General features: G+C 40.2%; 1 protein-coding gene, 1 long non-coding RNA gene and 1 pseudogene across 21 annotated transcripts in view; all 3 read right to left on the minus strand.

The window, feature by feature from the left end:
- PATJ (PATJ crumbs cell polarity complex component) overlaps positions 1 to 24,367 on the minus strand; it is a 424,482-nt gene that overhangs the window by 114,747 nt on the left and 285,368 nt on the right. For 17 of the 19 annotated variants that reach the window (XR_013401362.1, XR_013401361.1, XR_013401351.1 and 14 more), the window contains 2 exons: positions 15,785 to 15,857; positions 2,269 to 2,361 (listed from right to left, as the gene is read on the minus strand). Coding sequence is in view for 16 of the 19 variants with exons in the window: in XM_077954993.1 (XP_077811119.1) it covers positions 2,269 to 2,361; positions 15,785 to 15,857 (166 nt within the window). In the remaining 3 variants the exon portion in view is untranslated. The remainder of the gene's footprint in view (positions 1 to 2,268; positions 2,362 to 15,784; positions 15,858 to 24,367) is intronic. The other 2 variants (XM_077954991.1, XM_077954918.1) reach the window with 1 other exon arrangement.
- Positions 123 to 2,035, minus strand: LOC144333067 (uncharacterized). 2 transcript variants are annotated; one of them, XR_013401412.1, is made up of 2 exons: positions 1,968 to 2,035; positions 123 to 697 (listed from the first exon to the last, which is right to left on the minus strand). It is a non-coding gene; the product is annotated as an uncharacterized LOC144333067 (long non-coding RNA). The 2 variants fall into 2 exon arrangements; XR_013401414.1 differs by having other exon boundaries at positions 1,954 to 2,035.
- On the minus strand, positions 14,610 to 15,125 carry LOC144333064 (ragulator complex protein LAMTOR5 pseudogene; annotated as a pseudogene).

The following is a 24,367-nucleotide window of genomic DNA, read 5'->3' on the forward strand; positions in this document are numbered from 1 at the left end:
TCCTGAACTAGAACATGCATAGATTTACTGAAAACAGTGATTAAGAAACTCTAGGACGAGAAGGAGAGACAGTGGGTAAGGGAGGGAACAGAGTAGAAAAAGACAGACACTAGTCAATGGGTTTGGGAAAGCCTGCAATTGGTGAAGTGCAGTATGAAATATTGTCTAAAAAGGACCCTCAGGCCTCCAGGCCCTCTGCCTCTTCAACCGTCTTGACACTTGCAACCCTATCACTGGTGTTGCTTACTTGGGAACTGGGAGTAGATGATGGATGGCTTTTACCTTTGGCCTGCACATGAGCCTGGCTGGGACTACCAGACTCTTTCAGGAAGCAAGAGAGTAGTCTCACTCTTTTTACCATTTCCTCTGTGGATGAAATCAAGGACCCCTACCTACAAAATTCTGTTGCTTTAAAAGACTTTCCCCTAACCTGACTATGGAGATACAGTGCCAAAAAGAACAAGTTAACATATTTTTAAGTAAAGGGGCTCTCAGTTTGAAATTTGTTGCTGTTCTTTATTTCCCTTTAGTGCAAAAATGCATTCTACCTTTTGGAAAGGGAAGTCATAATCTTTTACTGCCATTATTCTTTTTTTTTTTTTTTGAGGCGGAGGTTCGCTCTTGTTGCCCAGACTGGAGTGTAATGGCGCGATCTTGGCTCACCGCAATCTCCGCCTCCCAGGTTCAAGCGATCCTCCTGCCTCAGCCTCCCAAGTAGCTGGCATTAGAGTCATGTGCCACCGCGCCCGGCTAACTTTGTATTTTTAGTAGAGACCAGGTTTCTCCATGTTGGTCAGGCTGGTCTCCAATTCCCACCTCAGGTGATCTGCCCGCTTCGGCCTCCTAAAGTGTTGGGATTACAGGCGTGAGCCACTGTGCTGGCCTTTTTTTTTTTTTTTTTTTTTTTTTTTTTTTTTTTTTTAGTCAATCTCTGATAAATAAACTGCTGCTATTTTTTAATGCCAGGGGTCTCAGGTCCCACGGAGGGTTTATTCATGAGTGGCCCATTACAATTTCTACTCCTGCTGAAACGTCCTTTCCCTTCCACCAGAATAAGCTCACTTTCTAGGACATGCAATAGGTAGCAGTCACAATATATATTTTCCAAAACCTGAAAGAGGATAAATGGATGATTTCTCAAATGCCCTGAAGCAAAATTAAAAACTCTGAGCTGTCATAAAATCAGAGTTAGATGACACTCCTAAGTGATTAAGTCTTTGAGATTTGTAGGGCATTTTTAAACACAGAGGGAAAAAAGCCTACATTTCTTTCTAGAATTTGTAGTCTAACCCTGGAAGTGCTGGGCTACAAAACAGAAAAGCAGATGATGAGCCAAGGCATGGGAGTCAGAGGGTAGGGGAGCCATCTCCCAGCCTATTACATACTGGCTGGGGGCCTTTGGCAAGTTAGTTAACTTCTCTAACTCTCAGTTTCCTCATGTGTAGGAAAATCAAAGAACAGGAAATGTATGCAGAACACAGCACAGTGTCTGATATGCAACAAATGTTCAATAACTATTAAATAATAAAATATCAAAAATTAGGGTACATAAGGATGTACCCTAGCCCCTGGGTAAGTTTAAGTATCTTTGCTTGGAATCGATGGAATAAATTTAACATTTTTTTCTTGTGCCTCCAGGACTAATTAAGCACAGCTCTGGCCTTATAAAAACCCAATATTAAGCCAGATACAAAGGAGAAATTGCAGGCCAGGCGCAGTGGCTCATACCTGTAATCTCAGCACTTTGGAAGGCTGAGGCGGGTGGATCATCTGAGGTCAGGAGTTCGAGACCAGCCTGGCCAACACGGCGAAACCCCATCTCTACTAAAAATATAAAAATTAGCTGGACATGGTGGCGTGTACCTGTAGTCCCAGCTACTCAGGAGGCTGAGGCAAGAGAATCGCTTGAACCTGGGAGGCAGAGGTTGCAGTGAGCCGAGATGATCGCACCACTGTGCTCCAGCCACTGTGCTCCAGCCACAGTGCTCCAGCCTGGGTGACAGAGTGAGGCTCCATCGGAAAAGAAAAAAAAAAAGGAGAGTTTCCTTCCTTAATCTCAGACAGCACAATTCAGGTGTCAACAAGGTAAGAGAAGATGCTCTTTTTCAGAGTCAATGGGTCACTTACTACATAACATAGCTTCTCGTCTCAGAGACGAAGATTCCCGAGAGAAGCAAACATGATAGGTGGTTCTTTCCAAGGTGGTACAAAATATAAGTGATACATTCGTAAACAGAACACAGGATGAAAAATACTCAAGATTCTCACCAGTTTGAAGCTTTCACTTTCAGGCAATTGTTTAATACCAACTTCGAGGCTGCCATCTTCCTCACTACTAACAGGTTCAGTGCCGCTCTGATCCTATGGAACATTAAAAAGAAAACGGCAAAGATGTCATTCTTCACTCACACTCCCTCGAATTGTACATATACTCACTGTCATTTGCTCATTGTGTGGTTGTGGTGGACACTGTTTCCTCTGAGGAAGCCTCTTCTGTTTTCTTTCTCTCTAGCAGAAGACTGTTTTGCTGTTGTTGTTTCAGGTATCTATCTCTGCTGCTCATATACGGGCCTTAGGGAAAGCCGGTCCCTACCCAAGGACCGGCCTAGGGTAGTCTTATTCTTTTCCCAATGATTTTGTCAGGAATGGGCAGATCAGGAATAGATGTTGTCAGTTCTGGCCAATGAAATATAAGGAGACGTTTGCTGGAGATGTGTGGAAAAGTTTTTCCTTAATCTTAAGAGAGCCGCAAGAAGTCCTTATACCTCCCAAATTAACAAGCGAGCATGAGCCCAAGTTTCCATGGACAGCTGTGCCATGACGACGAGGGAACCAGCCTTAGAATCAGGCTGACCCTGTGGGTTACAAAGCAAGGGTAGAGATAGAAAGAACTGGTTCTCTGATGGCAAACTAGGTCACTGGACTGAGCAAACTTGGAGCCCAGCCTTATCCTTAACCACCTTCTGTGACAGCTGATACATTTCCTATTGCTTCGGCCAGTTTGAGTTAGCCATTCTGTTACCTCCAGCCCAAGCTTTCTCACTGAGTCAGTTGACTGTATTTTGTATATGACTAAACTGCTTGAGATAAGAGACTGGGTTTATCTCGTTGATTTCTTTATTATTTTTTTATTTAATAAAAAATAATGTCTCTTTAAAATTTAATAAGCAATTTTTTGTTGTTGTTGGGGGAGACAGTCTTGCTCTATCGCCCAGGCTGAAGTGCAGTGGCATGACCTCCGCTCACTGCAACCTTCGCCTTCCAGGTTCAAGTGATTCTTGTGCCTCAGCTTCCTCAGTAGCTGGGACAACAGGTGCATGCCACCACACTAGCTAATTTTTGTATTTTTAGTAGATGGGGTTTTGGTATGTTGGCCAGGCTGGTCTCAAAGTCCTGACCTCAAGTGATCTGCCTGCCTCAGCCTCTCAAAGTGTGTCTTGTTGATTTCTGAAATCAAGTCCCATCACCATGCCTGGCACGGTTTACCTAACACTGATGGAACTAATGAGTGCACTGAGTACTTGTTTTCTTTCATGACTTTTTCCTGCAGAATCCTGAAAATATGTATCTACATAAATGAGACACCTGGCAATAATACATACCACTAAAAATCTAAAACATATTAGGTATCTCCTCAATTGAATTGTGACACATTAAATGTTATAGTTAACTAACTAGAAGTTACTTTACTTTCTGGGGGTATATAAGGGAGGATAAGGATGAGAAATGGAATACCCACATTGTACTTTACTGTTAACTAACTAGAAGTTACTTTACTTTCTGGGGGTATATAAGGAAGGATAAGAATGATAAATGGAATATCCACATTGTACTTACCTGGACTTTTATTTTTAATCACCACCATCCTGGGATTACTACAAATTTGGCTGAAATAGTTTATAGGGAAAATAGTTTTGATTTTGAGACATTCAATCTCACTCATAATTTGATGCAATTAAAGCAAAGAGAGCAATCTTTCAACTATCAAATGGACAACAAAATAGGAAAAGAACATTCAATATTGGTAATGTCAGAGAGAGAGGAATTTTTATACACCACTGAGTGAATGTAAATTAAGATAATCTTTTCAGAAAAAAAACATACTCTGTGTGTGTGTGTGTGTGTGTGTGTGTGTGTGTGTGTGTGTGTGTGATTGCTTACTTCTGGGGAGTGGAATTAGGGAATGGGTAATTTTGCACTAATTATTTCTATGCTGTTTCATTAGAGAAGAATTATCACATACAATTGCATATTTAAACATAAAGTAAGGGGAGACTATGAGAAACACCTAAAAGAAGAAAAAAAAATTAAAGAAAACAAGCAGCACGGACTTTAGAATTGGGCAGATTTGGGTTCAAATCTCAACTTTGCCACTTACAATTATATGACTTGGGGCAAGTTGCTTTCAAACCTGAGTACAGGTTAAGTATCCCTTGTCCAAAATGCTTGGAAATGTTTTGGACTTCAAATGTTTTCAGATTTTGGAATGTTTGAATTATACTTACCAGCTGAGCATCCCAAAACCAAAATGAAAAATCTAAAATCCAGAATGCTTCAATGGGCATATCTTTGGAGCATCATTTAGTGCTCAACAAATTTCAGATGTTGGAGCATTTCTAACTTCAAATTTGGGATGCTCAACCTGTAACTTAACTTTAAAGTGCAGATAAAATACCAGATTAAAAATACTACCCTATAAGGTTGCTTTAAAAGATTAATGAGTTAATATGTAAAATATCTATTTGCATAACACCAGGTACAGTTAACTTTGTTTCTAGCTTTTAAATATAATTTACTATTTTATTTTCTTTCTTTTTTTTTTTTTTTTGAGACGGAGTCTCGCTCTGTCACCCAGGCTAGAGTACAGTGGCATGATCTCGGCTCACTGCAACTTCTGCCTCCTGGGTTCAAGCAATTCTCCTGCCTCAGCCTCCTGAGTAGCTGAGATTACAGGTGCCCACCACCATGCCCAGCTAATTTTTGTATTTTTAGTAGAGACGGGGTTTCACCATGTTGGCCAGGCTGGTCTCAAACTCCTGACCTCAAGTGATTCACCCACCTCAGTCTCCCAGAGTGCTGGGATTATAGGCGTGAGCCACTATGCCTGGCCTTTTCTTTCTTTCTCTGTTTCCATGTGAATTTGACAGAACTGTTTCTAGCTTTTTGTTGAAGCAGACTCTTGATTCTTGCACTATCTCATATAGTCTTCCTAATAACCTGCTATGGGTATGTACCACCATGATCCCAATTCATAAATGAGGATAATGATACATTTTAAATAACTTGCTAAACAACTCCAGGTAGTGAAAGGTAGATCCAAGAGTCAAAGCTGGGAAAGGGTCATGCTAGGCCCTCAATAAATGATGCTCTCATTTTTCTCTCATTCTTCCTTTTCACTATTGAGTATTGACAACTGATCTTACAGAAGATAAGACCCATAATCTTTCAAAAAATTATTGTTAATAGACCATGGATTTTTAAAAACATGTCTTAGCATTTTTTAAACCAGAAAATTGCATTAGATAGAACATCCTCTTCTCATTGAATTTTGGATAATCAAGGAGTTACCATGTAAAATAAACATACCCAAGTTAATACATCTTGAAAACATACAGATTTTCAGCATTTTTGACAGTGGTAATGTAAGTTTTAGAAACAGAAATTCTGAACAAATGAATTAAAAATCAATATTTATGGAAAACTTGTAATGTCCACATTCCTTAGTGTGTCTAGTTCTGCAAGCTGTGGGAGCCCCTGAAGAAAGCCTGGCGAGGTTATGGTGGCCAAGTGGAGCTTTGAAATAGTTGATGTTGGGCCAGGTGTGGTGGCTCATGCCTATAATCCCAGCACTTTGGGAGGCTGAGGCAGGTGGATCACGAAGTCAAGAGTTCAAGTGACCAAGATGGTGAAACCCTGTCTCTACTAAAAATACAAAAAAATTAGCCAGGCGTGGTGGTGGGTGCCTGTAACCCCAGATCCTCAGGAGGCTGAGGCAGGAGAATCGCTTGAACCCGGGAGGCGGAGGTTGCAGTGAGCCGGTATCATGCCACTGCACTCCAGCCTGGGCGACAGAGAGAGCCTTTTGTCTCAAAAACAAAACAAAACAAAACAAAACAAAAAAAATTAGCCAGTGTTTGTGGACTGCAGCACATTAGACTGTAGAACAAACCCACAGGTTCCATTAGTAACCCTGCAAATGGCCACCACCTCTGGTCTCAGATGACGGAGATTCTCACATGAAGAGGGGTCAGCTGAAACCATTCATCTAATTATGCACATGTCTCCTTAGGGAAAGGAAAGTGTTCCTTAAATAAATTAGAGGAATCTTTACTTTTATATTTCTCAGCAATATGCATATTGAAGATGAGATATTCTTGGTCTTTATAAAATGAATACTAAAGGAGAGGAGAAAACAGCTGTTTAAGGGATGCGTCAACTTGTAAAATTTAAGAAAACATGGGCAAAGCAGTCTAGGTTCCAAATAGTCTACGCATCCTTTAAGATGTGAATAGAAACAAAAAACGCCCTCTATGTTTACACTACATGCCACACTTAGAAACTAGAGGATCAAATGAAGCAGAATTTATCATTCAAAGCCAGGTCTCAAATGCCACTTGTTCCATTGTATCTTTTCCTTCTCCTTAGCTGGGGGACATGTCTCCTTCCTCTAAATTCTAACATTCTACCTGAACCTCCTCTGTCACTTAACATTCATCTCTTTTGTATCCTAATTATGTATGTGCAGAACTGATCTCCCTGATTGGACTGAAAGGTCCTTGAATTGAGCATCTGGGCCTCATTCATTCCCATTGCCTGATTCATTTTTCACTCTAGGTCTGTTTTACTTCAAATTCCATACTCCTTTTAACGGTACTACGCCTCCCCTCTTTTCTTCTTAGTCTGAGATGACTCTGTAGAGGAGGGTTTGAAGTCTAAATCTAGATGGAGTTGGGAGTCAGGCAAAAAGGAAGTTGGAATTGAGGGAGGATAGCAATAAAGCATTTACTTTCTAGGAAAGCTAAAGTTTGTAACAGTTTAATGTTTACATTAATGTTACATCACAAGGAGAGCTAAAGTTGTAATGTTTACGCTAAAATGAGGTACAGAACACAACAATGTGGATCCCTTCCTTCCTCCCTCTTTCTTTTCTTTTCTCTTTTTTCTTTTCTTTCTCTTCTCTCTCCTTCCTTCCTTTCTTACTTCCTCTCTTCTCTTTTCCTTTTCCTCCTTCCACTCTTCTCTTTTCCTTTTCCTTCTTCTTTCCTTTCTTTCTCTTTCTTCCTTTTCCCCTCCCTCCCTCCCTCCCTCCCCTCCTCCCTTCCTCCCTTCCTTCCTTCCTTTTTCTTCACCATCTCACTCTGTCACCCAGGCTGGAGTGCAGTGGCATGATCACAGCTCACTGCAGCCTCGACCTCTTGGGCCCAGGTGATCCTCCCACCTCAGCCTCCCAAGTAGCTGGGACTACATGTGTGCACCACCACGCCTGGGTAATTTTTTGCATTTTTTGTAGAGACGGGGTTTCACCATGTTGCCTTGGCTGGTCTTGAATTCCTGAGCTCAAGCACTCCTCCCGCCATAACCTCCCAAAGTGCTGGGATTACAGGCGTGAGCCCCTGTGCCTGGCCACAACAATGTGGATTCTGCTCTGAGAACAGAATGGCTCATGAGGTAAGGAGTCTTCAAAATACCCCACTCACCAGGAGCTTGGAAAATAGCAAACAGTCTGAGATAGGAAAGGGAAAACAGGTCAGCAGCATGTTTTCTAAGGCACAAGTGAATTAGAGTGGTTTGAGGACCATCTGGCTGACGGATGGGGGCCAGTTGACACCCAAGATGACTCAGCTAATCCGGATGGCTGGGTGTTCCTGTCCTCTCTTGCTGATCTTCAAACCACCTGTCCAAAGCTGTCTGCTCAGCCAAGCGACTTAAGGAGAACAACCTCTCCCCATGAGACCACAGTCAGTGGATTCCACAGTGAATTATGTTTTGTGGACGAACAAACAGAAAAGGCAAGACTTGTAAGGTCTGTGGATCGACCCCCACTGAGGTTAGTCTTTTTCAGACCTTCGGGAAGCTCCAAATTCCCTCCCCTGGGCTCTCCCAAAATCTTCCACATAAGTGATTGCAGAAGCGATAACCCTTATTATTTTAAACTCTTTTTTTTTTTTTTTTAATACCCACCATTTGTCTATAGTTTTCTTCAAACTGAACAGTGAAATCTTGATAGCAAGAATGCTATTTTATTTGAGAGTAGACTTTCAATAAAAGTTAAATTTGTTAAGGACGTTATTGTGGATTGAAAAACCATTTCCTTTTTTTTTTCTTTTTTTGAGATGGAGTTTCACTCTTGTTGCCCAGGCTGGAGTGCAATGGCACCATCTCAGCTCACTGCAACCTCCGCCTCCCAGGTTCAAGCGATTCTCCTGCCTCAGCCTCCCGAATAGCCGGGATGACAGGCATGCGCCACCACACCTGGCTAATTTTGTATTTTTAGTAGAGACGGGGTTTCTCCATGGTGGTCAGGCTGGCCTCAAATTCCCGACCTCAGGTGATCCGCCTGCCTTGGCCTCCCAAAGTGCTGAGATTACAGGCATGAGCCACCACACCCGGCCAAAAAAACATTTCTAATTAGATAAATGTTCAGTAATTTTGTTCCCTACCCTGTTTTCTCATTTAACATAACAAGAGTATACTAGTATATACAACTGTTTTCCTTTTCATTGATTTAAAATGATACTAAGCAAAGTAAATTTAAAAAAATAGCAATTATAACTCCCTAATAGGATTGAAAGTTTTTTTAAAAATAAAACTTATGTTTAGTACAAATTTTGCCATTCCCATATTTTCTTCCTTTTTTTTTTTTTTTTTTTTTTTTGAGACTGAGTCTCACTCTGTTGCCCAGGCTGGTATACAGTGGTATGATCTCGGCTCACTGCAACCTCTGCCTCCCGGGTTCAAGCGATTCTCTAGCCTCAGCCTCCCAAGTAGCTGAGATTACAGGTGCGTGCCACCACACCCTGCTAATTTTTATATTTTTTTAGTAGAGATGGGGTTTTGCCATGTTGGCCAGACTGGTCTTGAACTCCTGACCTCAGATGATCCGCCCGCCTTGGCCTCCCAGAGTGTTGGGATTACAGGCGTGAGCCACCGTGCCTGGCCCATTCCCATAATTTCTAAATCCAATGTTCTTTTAGAAAACACACAAAATAATTTTAGTCTCATTGCCAACCTAAATTCACAAATATTTCTTTCTGCAAAGCCTTGTTTACCAGATGGGACAAACTGAATTTCTTTCTTCTAACCCCAAACATGAGCTTATTTACTAGGCTGCTCAGAATTCTAGAAAAGCAGGGCAAAATTAAAATAAAATGGAAATTATGCTAATGGAACTCCCTATGTGATCAACTTCCATGATTTTTATGAGGCCTGTTCCATCTCAGTTAGTACTTAAAAAAGCACAACTTCTAAGAAAGCAAAAAGGAGGTCCTTGTTTGTATGAAGATATTCTAAAAGATTTAGGCTGTCCTGTCAATAAATGGAATAAATATGTCAGAACACAAGTTATTTGAGCCCTCAGTACCTCTTACTAGACGACAGCAATGACTTCTTAATTGGGTTTCCCTCTTCAAGACGTCTTTAACATTGCTATTAGACTAATCTTCCTGGAGTACAGCCTTGATCAAATTGTTTCATTGTTCAAAACGCCTTCAACAGTTCCAAAACCAAAGAATGAAATTCAGATCCTCTGGGATTTAAATGTGGAATCTAAAAAGTTGAACTCATAGAAACAGAGAGTAGTGGTGGTGACCAGGGGCTGGTGGATGGGGTGGAGGTGGAAGAGATGTTGGTCAGAGGATGCAAAATTTCAGTTAGAGTAATAAGTTCTAGAGATCTAGTGTACAACAGGGTGACCAGAGTTAATAACAATGTATAACAATGTATTGTATTCCTGAAAATCTCTAAGAAAGTAGATTTCAACTGTTCTCACCACAAAAATAAGTACGTGAGGAAATACATATGTTAATTATCTCGATTTAGCCATTCTACAACATACACATATTTCAAAACATCATGTTGGCCAGGTGCAGTGGCTCAGTCCTGTAATTCCAGCACTTTTGAGGGGCTGAGGTGGAAGGATCTCTCGAGCCCAGCAGATGGGGCGTAGGCAACATAGTGAGATTCTGTCTCTGCAAAAAATTTTATAATAGCCAGGCACAGTGGTGCGTGCCTATAGTCCTAGCTGTTCAGGAGGCTGAGGCAGGAAGGTTGTTTGAGCCTGGGAGGTCAAGGATGCAGTGAGCTGAGATCATGCCACTGCACTCCAGCCTGGCAACAGAGCCAGATCCTGTCTCAAAAACTAACCCCCCCCAAAAACAAAACCAAACAAAAAAAGCCATCACGTTGTATATGATAAATATATACAATTTTTATGTATCAATTTAGTTTTTAAAAGAAAAAAATCCTGTTTTTTATATAACTATTAAAAATGGAAGATGCTGGAGGCTGGGAGTTCAACTAGAGGGCTGTGATAATATAAGTGCAATCACAACAAAAATGAGGTCTTACCATGTGCCAGGAATAGTGCTAAGCCTTTTAAAAACATTACTTAATACTTCTAACAAGTCCATAGAATTAATTATTATTATCAAACCCATTTTAAACGTGAGGAATTGAAGTTTATAGAGCGTAACTGGCTCAAGTTCACTCTGCTAGTAAATGGTAGAATACTGATTAAGACTTGGCTCTGTCTGACATCCAAGCTTATGTTCACATCGCTATGCTGTAGAATTGCACCAATGGTATTATAATTACCACAAGTACTGCATCATAATCCCTTATAAATATATATAGCTGTAGGGATAAAATATTTTTACACCTGGCCCTCATAGCTACCCTTTGACATACGCAGGGGAGGCTATTAACCTGGCTTTACAGAAAAAGACAGACTTTGGGAGGTTAACTGCCTCCCAAGGTTATATGCCCATAGGTAATTAGTAGAGCCAAAACCAAAACCCACATCGTCAGACTTCTTGCTCAATGTTTTATTAGCACTCTTGCTCAGTCTACTAGCACAGAACTGCATGAAATAATTTTGTTCTCTGCGATACCCATCAGGTCTAGAGCACTGACACATAAGAGCTCAATGACGCTAGGCTCAGTAGCTCACACCTGTAATCCCAGCACTTTGGGAGGCTGAGGTGGGAGGACTACTTGAAGACAGAAGTTCAAGACCAGCCTGGGTAACATGGCGAGATCCTGTCTCTACAAAAAATTTAAAAATTAGCCAAGCATAATGGTATGTGCCTATGGTCCCAACTACTTGGGAGGTGAGGCAGGAGGATTGCTTGAGCTCAGGAGTTTGAGGCTGCAGTGAGCCATGATAGCACCATAGAACTCTAGCCTGGGCTACAGAACAAGATCTTGTCTTTTTTTAAAAAAATAGTTCAATAAACATTTGCTGAATAAAGAAATAAATATGAGATACCATTAGCATATAATAAAACTGCTACTTAATAATGCTGAATTATTATTACCAGGTCCAATTTAATAACGATATGGCTCTATTTCATCTATCTGGTTATGATTTAAATGGGCTGTCTCTTTTAGCCATATGCTGGATATGAGTTATGCTTTAGTACTCACGAGAAACATCTAAGAGGGAAAAAGATATATACTAAGAGGGTCCACATAGGCAAATGGGAAGGGAAAAGAAAGAGGTCAGGAAACCAAAGAATATGGGTACTCTTCCTATACCGCCCACAGGAGGGGTGGCATTCATCATTTGGTAGCAGTTACTAGAGCCAATAGTCCAGAGCAGAACTAAAAAGCCCTCTCTAGAATATAATCAAATTGTGATGGTTCAATAGAAACATCACCCGCATGGCATATGCTGTTAGAGAAAGGGATTTATTATTTATTTATACATTTAAATGCCTAATGTGATTTCATTATTTTTGAAAATGAAATACAAATAATGGCACACAAATTTGATTAAGATATGTGATAATGTTCTTGAAACTTAAGGCTGGCATTATTTATACTTTACATATTTTTTACATACTAGCCTGCTTTATTTTACATACTAGCTGTACTTTTTATTTTACATACTAGCCTGCTTGTTTTAAAAATAAAATCAGTCTTCTAAATTTTCAGAACAGCTATTCTTTCAAAGACTCTAGTAAATAGTACCACTATCTATCCAGTTGTTCAAGCCAAAAATCTAGGTTTATCCATGATTCTCTACTTCCCCCAGCTCCCTTGTTTAATTAATCAAGTTTGACTCAACCTCCAAAACATCAGGAATGTGTTCTTTTCATTGCTTCCGATACGAACACTTCATCCAAGCCACATTAGGGCCTCACTGGGGCTTTTGCCTTTTAGCATATTACTTTTATCTTCCTACCAACCCATTCCCTACCTAGCAGCTGTGGGAGATGAGAATATGCCAGTCTAAAAAGGAAGGATCATTGAGCTGAAGGCAATGAGGAAGAAGCAGATGCAGGAAAACCTTCTGCTCTCCCTCTATTTGTCTAAAAGCAGGACATAGATATGTAAAGACAAAAGATATCTGCCTCCCTCTGAATCAGGGAAAACAAAGGTTAAACCCTGAAGACAAAACAGAATGCGTATCCCCTGGAGAATGCGTATCCCCATGTAGAATCAGGGGAATCTACATGAGCAAGCTATACCAACTAGCCTTTATCTGCCAGTTGTTTGCCTTCCCTCAAGTTGCCACCCCTAGAGACAAAGTCCTCTTCCTTTGTCTTGTCACTTCTCTAAACATTTACCATTTTTTTTTGGTTGAAGATGCTATTTAAGCTAGAATTTAAATCTATCTCATTGAGAACTACTCATTCCCTGGGTGTTTGCCATGTATATAAGAAATACATATGTCATTAAACTGCTGTTTGTTTTGCTCTTGTTAATCTATCTTTTGTTACAAGGGTCCATTCCAACTGAGAACCTATGAGGGTTGAAGAAAAAAGTTATTTTTCTTGCCCTAAATAGCCAAATGGTTCCTTTAAAACTATGTATCAGGTCACATCACTCCCCTGTTTAAATCCTTCCAGTGCCTTCTTCTGCATATAGAATAAAACCCAAACTTCTAACTCTGACTTACACAGCCTTTCTCTCCCTCTTGTCTCATATTCCACTGCTCTCCCAGCTCCTAATATGCTTCCAGCAATATTCCTCAAATATGACCCGGCTCATTCTCACCTGAGAGCTATTTCTGTCCACTCAGCAGGGAAGGCTCCTCCCTCTTATTTCTGAATGTCTGGCTTTTTCTTTTAATTTTTATCTTATTTAAATTTTACCTTGCCCAAGTGTAACTAAGTACTCCCATTTTTCTGAGAGATAATTATTTTTTTCTCTCTCTTTTCTCCTCATTCCCCCAGTTTCCCACTTCCTACTTAGCCCTTTAGAAATGCAAACATAGGGTCATGCCTGTAATCCCAGCGCTTTTGGGAGGCCCAGGCAGGGGGATCATCTGAGTTCAGGAATTCAAGACCAGCCTGGCCAACATGGTGAAACCCCGTCTCTACTAAAAACACAAAAATTAGCCGGGCGTGGTAGTGTGCGCCTGTAATCCCAGCTACTCGGAAGGCTGAGGCAGGAGAATCACTTGAACCCGAGAGGCAGAGGTTGCAATGAGCTGAGATCACGCCACTGCACTACGCCTGGATGACAGGGTGAGACTCCATCTCAAAAAAAAAAAAAAAAAAAAAAAGAAATGCAAATATAGCCTTTTACCTCCCCTTCACCAGACGCTCCCTAGAGAGCAAGTTCATCTAACTATGTGCTTGGGCGAGATCCAGAAAGGAACCCTCACTCACCAGGAGGTTGCCTGGATCAGTAACAGCTGATTTCTATGGGCCCCCACCCCCCGACCAGGAGACTACCTCGAGAGATATGAAACTCTCTCCCATCTGGGGAGTTTTTGGCCTAGTCCTGCACAAGAAGGCACCAGCAGTCACCAGCTCGACTGCCCTGTAGATAAGACACCGGAGCTAGCACATGGACCTCCCCCTGCTCATTTCCTCCTCTGCCTTTTAAAAGTGCCAGCTTTCTGCTCCAAAAGTGAAGCAGTTACCCTTAAAGCAGGAAGCCTGTACCCCCTTCCCCAAAGCTAGCTTTGGAATAAATCACCTTCCTTATACCAGACTCCTTTCTTGATAACCTGTGTTTCGGCTACACAAGTGGCCTTCTCTGGAACTCAGCAAAGTGATCACATTCCCCACTTTAATTCTCTCCAAGGCACTGACTACTATATGATAATTCTTTTGGTTTATTTATTTCTTAATTTGTATCTTTGTGTCTTCAATCATGAAGACAGAAAGATAACAAATTGGTAGGAAGCCTCATCTGTTTTATTCACACCTAGACCTCTAATGCCCAAAAGAGTGCTTAACAAATAATACGCACTCATTGAACACTTGTTTTTTGTGGTTTTTTCCCCCTCCAAATGGAGTTATTGAATACAGCAAAATTCTATATACAAAGTGACCTGGACCGGCTGCTTCACAACACGATCCTTTCTTACTAATAGCTTGATAGGTCAGTCCATAGTGTTAAGAGCAACTTACTCTTACGTAAATTGAAAAGTGCCCATTGCACATTAAATAAATGGCCTAACTACTGGAACTTTAGTAGTTCTACAAGATAACTCACATAGGTAGGATGGAGTTCCTATGACAGGCTGCTGAACAACAGATACGAGCCATCAAAAGGCCATTTTGTGTACCGCCACTGTGAAGCCATCATGCTTCTGGATCATAATGCTCCCATTATCTGATGCTGGACACACCACAGGAATATCAGTGGGGTCAGAGGTTAGCTTAGCTGCTTGCTGGGCTAGAACAGATATCACTCCAGCATGCTCATCTGACAGGGTCCCATGGCAACCCAGATTAAGTCCTTGTGAATCTGGGCACGGGACTCCAACAATGGAGGGAGTCTTCATTGTATCTTCTAAGTGCTGCTCCAAGGTCGCCTCCATCCCACCCATGGTCCACCCCAGCCCAGAACCCTGAACACTTGTTGAAAGAATAAAAATAATGTGTATTGCACAATCACATTTTTATTAAAAGGGACACTATATATAGCTATTTATGGTTACTGTAGAAACAAAGGAAAAAGTATGAAAAGATACTGAATAGTGAACATTAACTTCCTTAGGGAGGTAGTGAAAGAAAAATTAAGATTTCTTTGAATAACCCTGCACTATTTAATTAGTAACAATAAGTATGTATTTCTTCTTGGAGTTAAAAAATAATTCAATAAATATAAAATGAGAAGAGAAGGAATATTCCCTCAGCTGGGGAGACAAACTGATTACACAGTTCTATCTCTATCTACTCCGGAAGCTGACCAATATTACAGCAATCTTGTTACACCAGTAATTTCTCCATTCACAGATGAAAGTAATTATTTAAAGGCACCTTGATCACAGGTATTAAAGTGTTTCAAAACCATAAAGGGGTACAATTCAGTCATAAACAAAGAGAATTTTCTTGTAAATTCTGAAATGCCCAATTAGAACAAAATTATATATTTAGAGGAGACCTTGAGCAACTCTGAGGAAGGTAATACTTATATGTTAGGTTCTAATATATTTACTAAAAAACTGCTTTATAATCAATACCTCAATACTTTCTATTTTGGTCAGGGAAATTTTCCATGAATTTGGAATACCAAATAATGAATATCAAAAATGTCAGATTTGGGGAAAATGCTCATGACAAACCCATCAAATATACTAAGAGCTAATTAGAAACAACCTTACCTCAATCGAAGATGGAGAACTTGATGGCACTAGAAAGGGAGGAACGGCCATCTGATTGACTGCATCCTCGTTTCTGTGAAATGTTGAAATAGGCAGAATCAGTACACAGTAAATGCTAAGTTCCTGGCTCAAATTATAAATACTTCCTAAGTTCTCAGTTGAAAATGCACACACAGCATCATAGAATTAAATAAATATATATATAAATATATATAGCTTCCATATATATAGCTTCCAACCATGCAAAGTTACTACGCACAAAAAAAGATGTACTGCTCAAGGGATACTAAGATGCAATTATTAGTGACAAAGAGTGATGATGTTAGGAGTTACTCAAATCCCATTTAGTAAGTCAGGTGCTGCAGAGGATAAGTTTGGAAAGGCTTTGGCTCTTTCAGCACTGTGGAGTATAAATTTTTCAAATGGCCATGTGCAACCTTTAGGCCCCATTAATGTCTGGAGCGTTTTGTTCTTTGAACTGGAAAGGATCCCAGCCTCCTCACTTGGCTTCTAACTTTGTTTTGCAAATGAAGGATGATGGGGTGTCTACAATAGGCCTGCAAGGTGGAGTATGAGGAGGAGTGATTGATGGGGAGGGCAGAGCTCCAGACAGAAAATGCTTTGTGGTTAGGTGAATTCTCCTCCTCCTCATCCCAATGGAGTAGAGTAGATGGCAGCTGAAACCTCATCACCAGGGTGACAGGCATACAACTCCTACAATACTGGTTCTGATTATTTGGACCTATTTCCACCACATTACTAGCAAATGGTTGGCAGTGGTCTGTGGGAGATAATGACTCTCCTTTATAGTCATTATACCCATTATGATGCACAACCAACATAATTATCTCAAGATTTATGTGAAGTTTGCTTTTATGTTTCACAATATAAACCAAGGAAGCTCACAAAAAACGCTTCCTGCTGATATGTAAAGTTCTTAGACTGTTTACAGATTTCTCTCCATATGACCCATGTATATAGAACAGCTACTGCCTGACTTGGGAGGGCATTCAAAATCCAACCCCACTGTATGCTTTAGTTTTCACCAATTGGATTATGTGACCATTCTTCCTTTGATTTAATCATGTCACTGCCTTTTCTTGAAATGCCTTTTTTTCTCTTTTTTCTTCCCTTTCCTCCCTCCCTCCCTTCCTTCCTTTCTTCTTCTTCTTTTTTTTTTTTTTTTTTTTTTTTTGAGATGGAGTCTTACTCTGTCACCTAGGCTGGAGTGCAATGGCACAATCTCAGCTCACTGCAGCCCCCACCTCCTGAGTTCAGTCGATTCTCCTGCCTCAGCCTCCGGAGTAGCTGGGATTACAGGCATGCACCACCACACCTGGCTAATTTTTGTATTCTTTATTTAATTTATACCCCACCCATCCTTCCCCTCCAATGTGAGTTCAATGACCTCTAACTAGGTGAATTATTCCCTTCCCTTAAATTCAAAGACTATTCTATATATCGTTGTCTTCCAAATCCACATATTTAGCCCAAATCTTTTGAGCTTAGGACTAGGACCTGCATACCCACTCTTACTTTATATCTCCACTAGATGTCTTACAAGCATCTCAAATAAAATAGAGCTTTTTTATCCCACTTAGTCACCATATGGTTCCACAGCCAATTCTCTCCACCAGAGTAAATGTCAACAACATCTGTCCAGTTGTTCAACCAGGAACCAGGGGTCATTCTTGAAAATTCTCTTCCCTCAACTGTACTTCCAACCAGCAAGTCTTATGGATTTTACCTTCAACACATATCTTGGATCTTTCCACTTCTTTCCATCCTATCCTATCTATAAGCCATCATCATTTCTCACCTGCATGTAAGAGCAACTCAGTTACATCCTCTCTCCAACCCATTCTCCACCCAGCAAAGTTATTATGATTCTAACACATAAAACTGATCATATTTCTAACCCCTTCTTATGGCTTCTTAATGCACTTAGGATCAAGCTCAAAGTTGATAAGGAAGCTCAGAGGTCCCAGCCCCCATCTCTGGCCCCCTCTAGTGCTTCTTCCCCTTGCTCACTTATGCCCCAGTCCAGCTGCACAGACTTTCTTTCCACTTCTTAGATGAGCCAAGATCTACCCGCCTCAAGGTCTTCTCTTACCCTATTCTCTTCTGCTCTGCTTGACAAATACTTTGGCTGATTTACTCCTATGTCTTCTTCATAGCTCACCATAAATGTCATTTCCTAAAACAAGCCTTCCAGGCTTCTTAATATGCTCATAGTACCCTAGACAATGATTGCTGCTATAGGTCTGTTTCTTTCATATTTTACCTAACTGATTTGTGTGAACATTTGCTCCAAATTTGAATTTCTCTCTGGATGGGAAGCATTCCAAGGACAGGACTCATGTCCATCCTACTCCCTATGACACTATCTAGGGGTAACATAGTGCCTGGCAAGTGTTTGTGCTTAACACAGTTATTGAAAAAAAAAAAAAGAATGAATGGTGGGGTGGGTTGGGGTGGGATGTAATGACAACTCTCTTCAATAAGGAGACAGAAAGGTAGGAGTCTCAGTTCTAGCCCAGTCACTAACTAACAGAGGGACTTTGGGGAAATCACTTCTCAGAGTCTAAGTTATAAGAATCCTAAATTGGTTAAACTTTTTGTGGAATGAAACACAGCATAAATAAAAACATGAAGTCTAGGTGCCATTTCAAGCTCTATGCTTCTTGGATTCTTAGACTATCTAGGCATGAACCAAACCAAACCAAATGGGAGAAAAACTACAACTATAAAGTGACATAGCATATCAAGCACATCTCTGTTTTTTCTGACTGCATTTCAGGTGCCTTGAGCAAACACTATTATGTTAAGAGATGGCTTGGCTATTGTTTTTCAGCGAGTACAATCCATTCCTCAGCAGTTTGCTCACATATAGCAAAAGTAATCCGTCACTTGTGGGTAAAGAACAACATTTTTCCAGTGGTAATTCTGTTTCCCACTCAATTTCTCCCATTGAACAACACAATAAAGCTCAGCTTAGGGCCGAAAGCCAACAGGCCATGTCTGCTCTAGATCTGGAACTCACAGTGCAGAGTATACTTGGCAGTAATTAAATAGATGACTTTTCATATCTCTTTCAAAGGTTACCAGCATTAAAAATATGGCTGTACATGAATTCTTATTGAGAGATCATGATGAACTGAACCAAGTTAGCTCAAATTGGCCAAGTTATCCCTTTACAATTTAATGATTTTTTCACAAATTAGTATGACTTTAATGGCCTTTAAAGTCCATATTAAATTTTTTTAACCTTACATAATAGAAAACCAACAATTACTCTCACTGAAAAGAAGAAAGCTGCTATAAGAAGTTACAGTTCATAATCCTTTATAATCCACTTAATAAAGTGGTCACATCCCTCAGCATCAAGCCATGGAGAGCTGACATAGCTGCAATTTTCAAGAGAAAAGTAGGAAAAGGGCAACCAAAGGAGAGAAGGCATTTATACTTCAGACAAGCAGTTGGGCCTGAATGATATCTGGAGAACCTTTGAGCCCTCATATCCTATGATTCTCATAAGTAATGAAATCTGTTTGCTTTATAATTAAACCTCTTTTTTTTTTTTTTTTTTTTTGAGACAGAGTCTCTCTCTCTCGCCCAGGCTGGAGTGCAGTAGCGTGATCTCGGCTCACTGCAGCCTCCACCTCCCAGGTTCAAGTGACTCTCATGCCTCAGCCACCTGAGTAGCTGGGACTACAGGCGTGTGCCACCATGTGCAGCTAATTTTGGTATTTTCAGTAGAGCTGGAGTATCACCATGTTGGCCAGGCTGGTCTTGAGCTCCTGGCCTCAAGTGATCTGCCTGCCTTGGACTTCCAAAGTGCTGGGATTACAGGTGTGAGCCATCAAGCCGGGTGAAACTTTCCTTTCCATATAATTAGCCTAAGTTTCTTAGGTCCCAGTGCCTCAAAGAGAACACAGTCAGGAACTGTAATTGTTTGTGGGTGTTTTTATAATTATCTTTAAGAGCTGCTGGGAGAGAGATAATGGACTTCTCCCACAGATAAGGGTGAGACCGGTTTTCCAGAGCACGGAACACCGCATGTGTGTCCTCATTGCTGTACTTGCCACGCTCTGTTCAAATTACTTGTGCTGGTTTTTCTCCCACTCTGAGCACAAGGATGAGATCTTATTACTTCATATCCTCAGCTTGTAGTGTGGCACCTGGCAGGGAGTAGGTGTACTGTGATGTAAATGTCTATTGAACAAAAGTGATCTTAATAAGACAGGGAAAAGAAACCAGAATTCCTGAAACCATCCTGTGCTTTCTGAGCTATTTCCATGCGTTAGTGAGGCCGTGCTGCCTGTAGTCAGCCAGCCATCAGTATTTACCACATGTAAAGGCCATTTCTTGGGGTGTCCACCCAGCTCACAGTGATTCCTTGGATGGGCCATAATGTCTACACTAGGTACTAATAGCCCTGCCCTCAATCAGACTGGATAAAGGGGGCAGACATCTGCCTCAGTTTGGGGCAATCAGATTCTCTCTCCCAGAGGCTTAACATTTGGAAGAGACATATAAAGATCAGGAGTGCAACGTCAAGACTACCAATGGAAATGCTCAAGGAAAAACAGGGGTTCAGAACTCCCTTTTGCCGACATCTCTAGAGCTGCCCTGGGTCCATCTCTGGAGCCTTATTGTATGGATCTTTTTCTAAGAGTCCATGAGGCATCTGGACTCTCACAATACATTCTCCTTTTAGTTTAAGCTGGCTGGTGGTTACTTTGATTGGTTGAAACTCAACTATATAGCTTTGATTTTATTTTGAATATATACATGTCTTTATTTAACAAATATTTATGCTATGTACACAAAAATGGATAAAATGGATTAAAAATGGATAAAAGACGATTCTTGCCTTTGATGATATTAGCATCATTTACTTAGCTGTAAACAAACAACTAAGTAAATAAACAACTGCAATTGTGGCATTAATACCTGATCTGGTTTGGCTGTGTCCCCACCCAAAATCTCATCTTGAATTGTAGTCCCCAAAATCCCCATGTGTCAAAGGAGAGACCAGGTGGAGGTAATTGAATCATGGGGCAATTACCCCCATGCTGTTCTTGTGCTAGTGAGCGAGTTCTCAGGAGAGCTGACGGTTTTATAAGTGTGTGGTAGTTCCTCCTGCATTCATTCTCCTTCCTGCTACCTTGTGAAGAAGGTGCTTTGCTTCCCCTTGCACTGTGATTATAAGTTTCTTGAGGCCTCCCCAACCATGCTGAACTGTAAGTCAGTTAAATCTCTTTCCTTTATAAATTATCCAATCTCAGATAGTATTTTCATAGCAGTGTGAGCACAGACTAATACACTACTCAAGGGATCTCAATTTAGTTTTTCTCCAAAAGTATGCTAAGAATACCTCTAATTCAGCTTCTTGTTTGTAGAATATATTTATATTTGTGGAAAACACACATTTTGGATCCTGATTTGAATTGTTTTGTTATAAAAATGAAACTCACATTGGTAAAAATCATGTAACTTGTGTTAGACAGAATGCTAAGTCTCCCAAGATTCCTGCCCCCAGTTTACAGACAAATTTCACTTCCATGATGAGACTATATGATAAGTCATAGCTGACTATAAGATAAAGGGAGATTATTAGTTTGGGCCTGACCTAATCATACAAGCAAAGCCCTTCAAATCTGGAGATTTCACTCAGAACCTCAGTATCCTAAAGCCTTAAATTAGTAGGTTGACTTAAATGATTTCTAAACGGATTAAACTCTTTGTAGAATGCCTAGAGGTCACAGACAGGAAGTCAGAGATTGGAAGCACCATTGCTTGCTTCAGGATGGAGGGGGCTTCCTGACAAGGACTGTAGGGACCTCTAGGAGCTGACAGCAGCCCCCACCTGAGAACCAGCAAGAAAACAGAGAATGAGCCTGGAAGCGACTTTCCCCTCAAAGCCTCCAGACAAGACCTCAGCCTGGCCAATGCCTGACTTGAGCTTGGTGATACCCTGGGCAGAGAACTGAGCCATGGCTTGTCATGCCAGCATTCTGACCTACACAACTGTGAGCCAATAAACGGGTATTGTTTTGTGCCATTCAATTTGGGTGATTTGTTACACGGCAAGAGAAAATTAATACATGACACAAATTTTGATTTGGAAAACATGGTCACCGGAAATATAACTAGAAACATAACATTTGACTGCTTACCAGATACCACTGTTCAAAATGCTTTACATACATTAACTCATTTAACCTTCATAACAAGTCTATGTCTTAGTTAGAATTTTTTTTTTTCATTTTCTCTTGGTTTTACAGAAAGGTTAAGCAACCTGACCAAAGTCACACAGCTTATAAATCACAAAGCTGATAAATAGCAGAGCTGAGGTTCAAAAACAGCATTCTGGTTTCAAAACCTACTCTTAAATACTATACTACAGTGTTTCCCATTTTAATAGTCTATCCAGAGCCACAGATGTCTCCTTCTCTCAAATACACAAGTTAAGATCCCTAGGTGAGTCTAGGCTATTAAATTTTGGGCTATTACTTTTTCAATTATTTAATACATTTCCTTGGGGTAAAAATACATGCACAGTTCTAAGTCTGCTCACTGTATCAACTGCAGTCTGTCCACATTTCATATGTAGGTTCTGGGTGTTTTATCTATTAACATATTACCCATCCCTTATAGAGATACAATGACTATAAAAGGCTTTAAAATTTCATTTTGTGTGATGGGGCAGGTATAGTGGTGAATATTACAGTGGAGTGTAATTTCCTCAGTACTATTCTGGGATAGTTATTAGGGCTGTTCATAAATCCTCTAGCTTCAACTTTTCTTCCTCTTTAAAGGTGAACCAGTGCTTGATTAGCTACGTTTCCTTTTTCTGCATTGGTGATCATGGAAACAAATGGTGAGAAGGCACCTCTGCTGCCTGGCTACGTGAATGACCATGGTGAACAGAGGGCTCCTTACTGAGCCCTGATGGGTATGTAACATGAGAAATAAATAAACCTTTGTTTATTTCTTTGTTGTCTTAAGCCATGAGTTTTGGGGCTGTTTGTTACTGAAGCATAACTGTGTCTACCCTGAGTCTAACATGCTCTATACACGTTTATTCTATAATAATTTTTTAAAAAGCCACATTTATACCTTATTCATAGTAACCAAAAACTGGAAACAACCCAAATGTTCACCAACAGGAGAATGATCATCAAATTTTTGTATATTCATAGAATGAAGTATTACTCTGTGATTAAAGGAATAAACATAACATGGATAAATCTCAAAAACGTTATGTTAATGAAAGAAACCAGACACAAAAGAATAAATGCTGTTTGATTCTATTTACATTAAGTTTAAGAACGGTTGAAACTAACCTATAGTGACAGAAATCAGGAAGCAGGTGGCTCTTGGGGGAAGGAGAGATTGACTGTAAAGGGACACCAGCAATCTTTCAGAGGTGAATGAATAGTCTATATTTTTGTTTTGTGTGGAGGTTACACAGGTGTATGCAATTATCAAAACTCAACAGACTTAAGACATAAAATCTATTGCACTGAGTATAAATTATACTCCAACTAAAAAATAAATCCATGATAATGTGTAGTACAAGACAACTACGTTAGCTTGGAAATGAATATAAGCAAAGGCACAGACAGACCAAAGCAAGGGTATGGATTCTATCACTGATAAGATGTAAGTAAGATACAAAACAACATAAAACCCTGGTTTCTCAAGCTTTAAAACTGGGATAATGTCTAATATTAATAGAATTGTTAGGAGATAATATAAACGTCAAAGCACCAAAGCACACTAATAGAAGTAAATATTTAATGTTTTATGGCTTTGTCATGTTAAATCTCAAATGCTTAGACTTCTAGGTGCTACGTCCTCGGTTACTATTAATTCATTCAGCCATCAATCAAAAAATTTAAAACATCACTGAGTCTAATGCTTTGACTCTAAAGGCTTTATTCTTCTTTTTTCTTTTAATCCCATAGTTTCCATCCTAATTCATGTCCTTTTCATGTTGCCTGGTCTATGACAACAGTATCCCTACTTGTTTTCTTGTTCTGCTTTCTCTGCATCTGAATCCATCCAAATTGCTCCCTCTCAACTGTGAAAACTACCCCGGAACCGAGCCTGAAAATAACCCAACATCAATGAGTTCCCTCTATGGATGTTTGTTTTGCCTGATGTATAGTTACTTATTTGCATGTCTTTGTAGTTGTTGGAGAACTTCTTACTTAACTGTATGACCTTATACAGCCTATGACATACAGGAGGTGCTCAGTAAATCGTGAATTGCTGATGCCATTTGGACTCAATTCTTTCCTGTGTAAGTCTACCTAGCTAGCATTAAATATTAACTAACTCTTGCTGTACCCACTTCTCCAACAGCAATCGCTTGCTGCTTTGAATTTCTAAACTGCTTATGTGGCTTGTCTCAGTAACTTCATTCTATTCTTCTAAGAGCATTTCACTGTATTTTTGGATGCACATATATGTCATATACAGCAATTTGTTGATATATTTATTCTTTATGCCTCAAAGGTGTAACCATAATTCAAACTATAATAAGGGATTTCATTAACATGTTATTTGATA

This window comes from Macaca mulatta, chromosome 1, assembly GCF_049350105.2.
Source record: "Macaca mulatta isolate MMU2019108-1 chromosome 1, T2T-MMU8v2.0, whole genome shotgun sequence".
Classification (NCBI taxonomy): Eukaryota; Metazoa; Chordata; class Mammalia; order Primates; family Cercopithecidae; genus Macaca; species Macaca mulatta.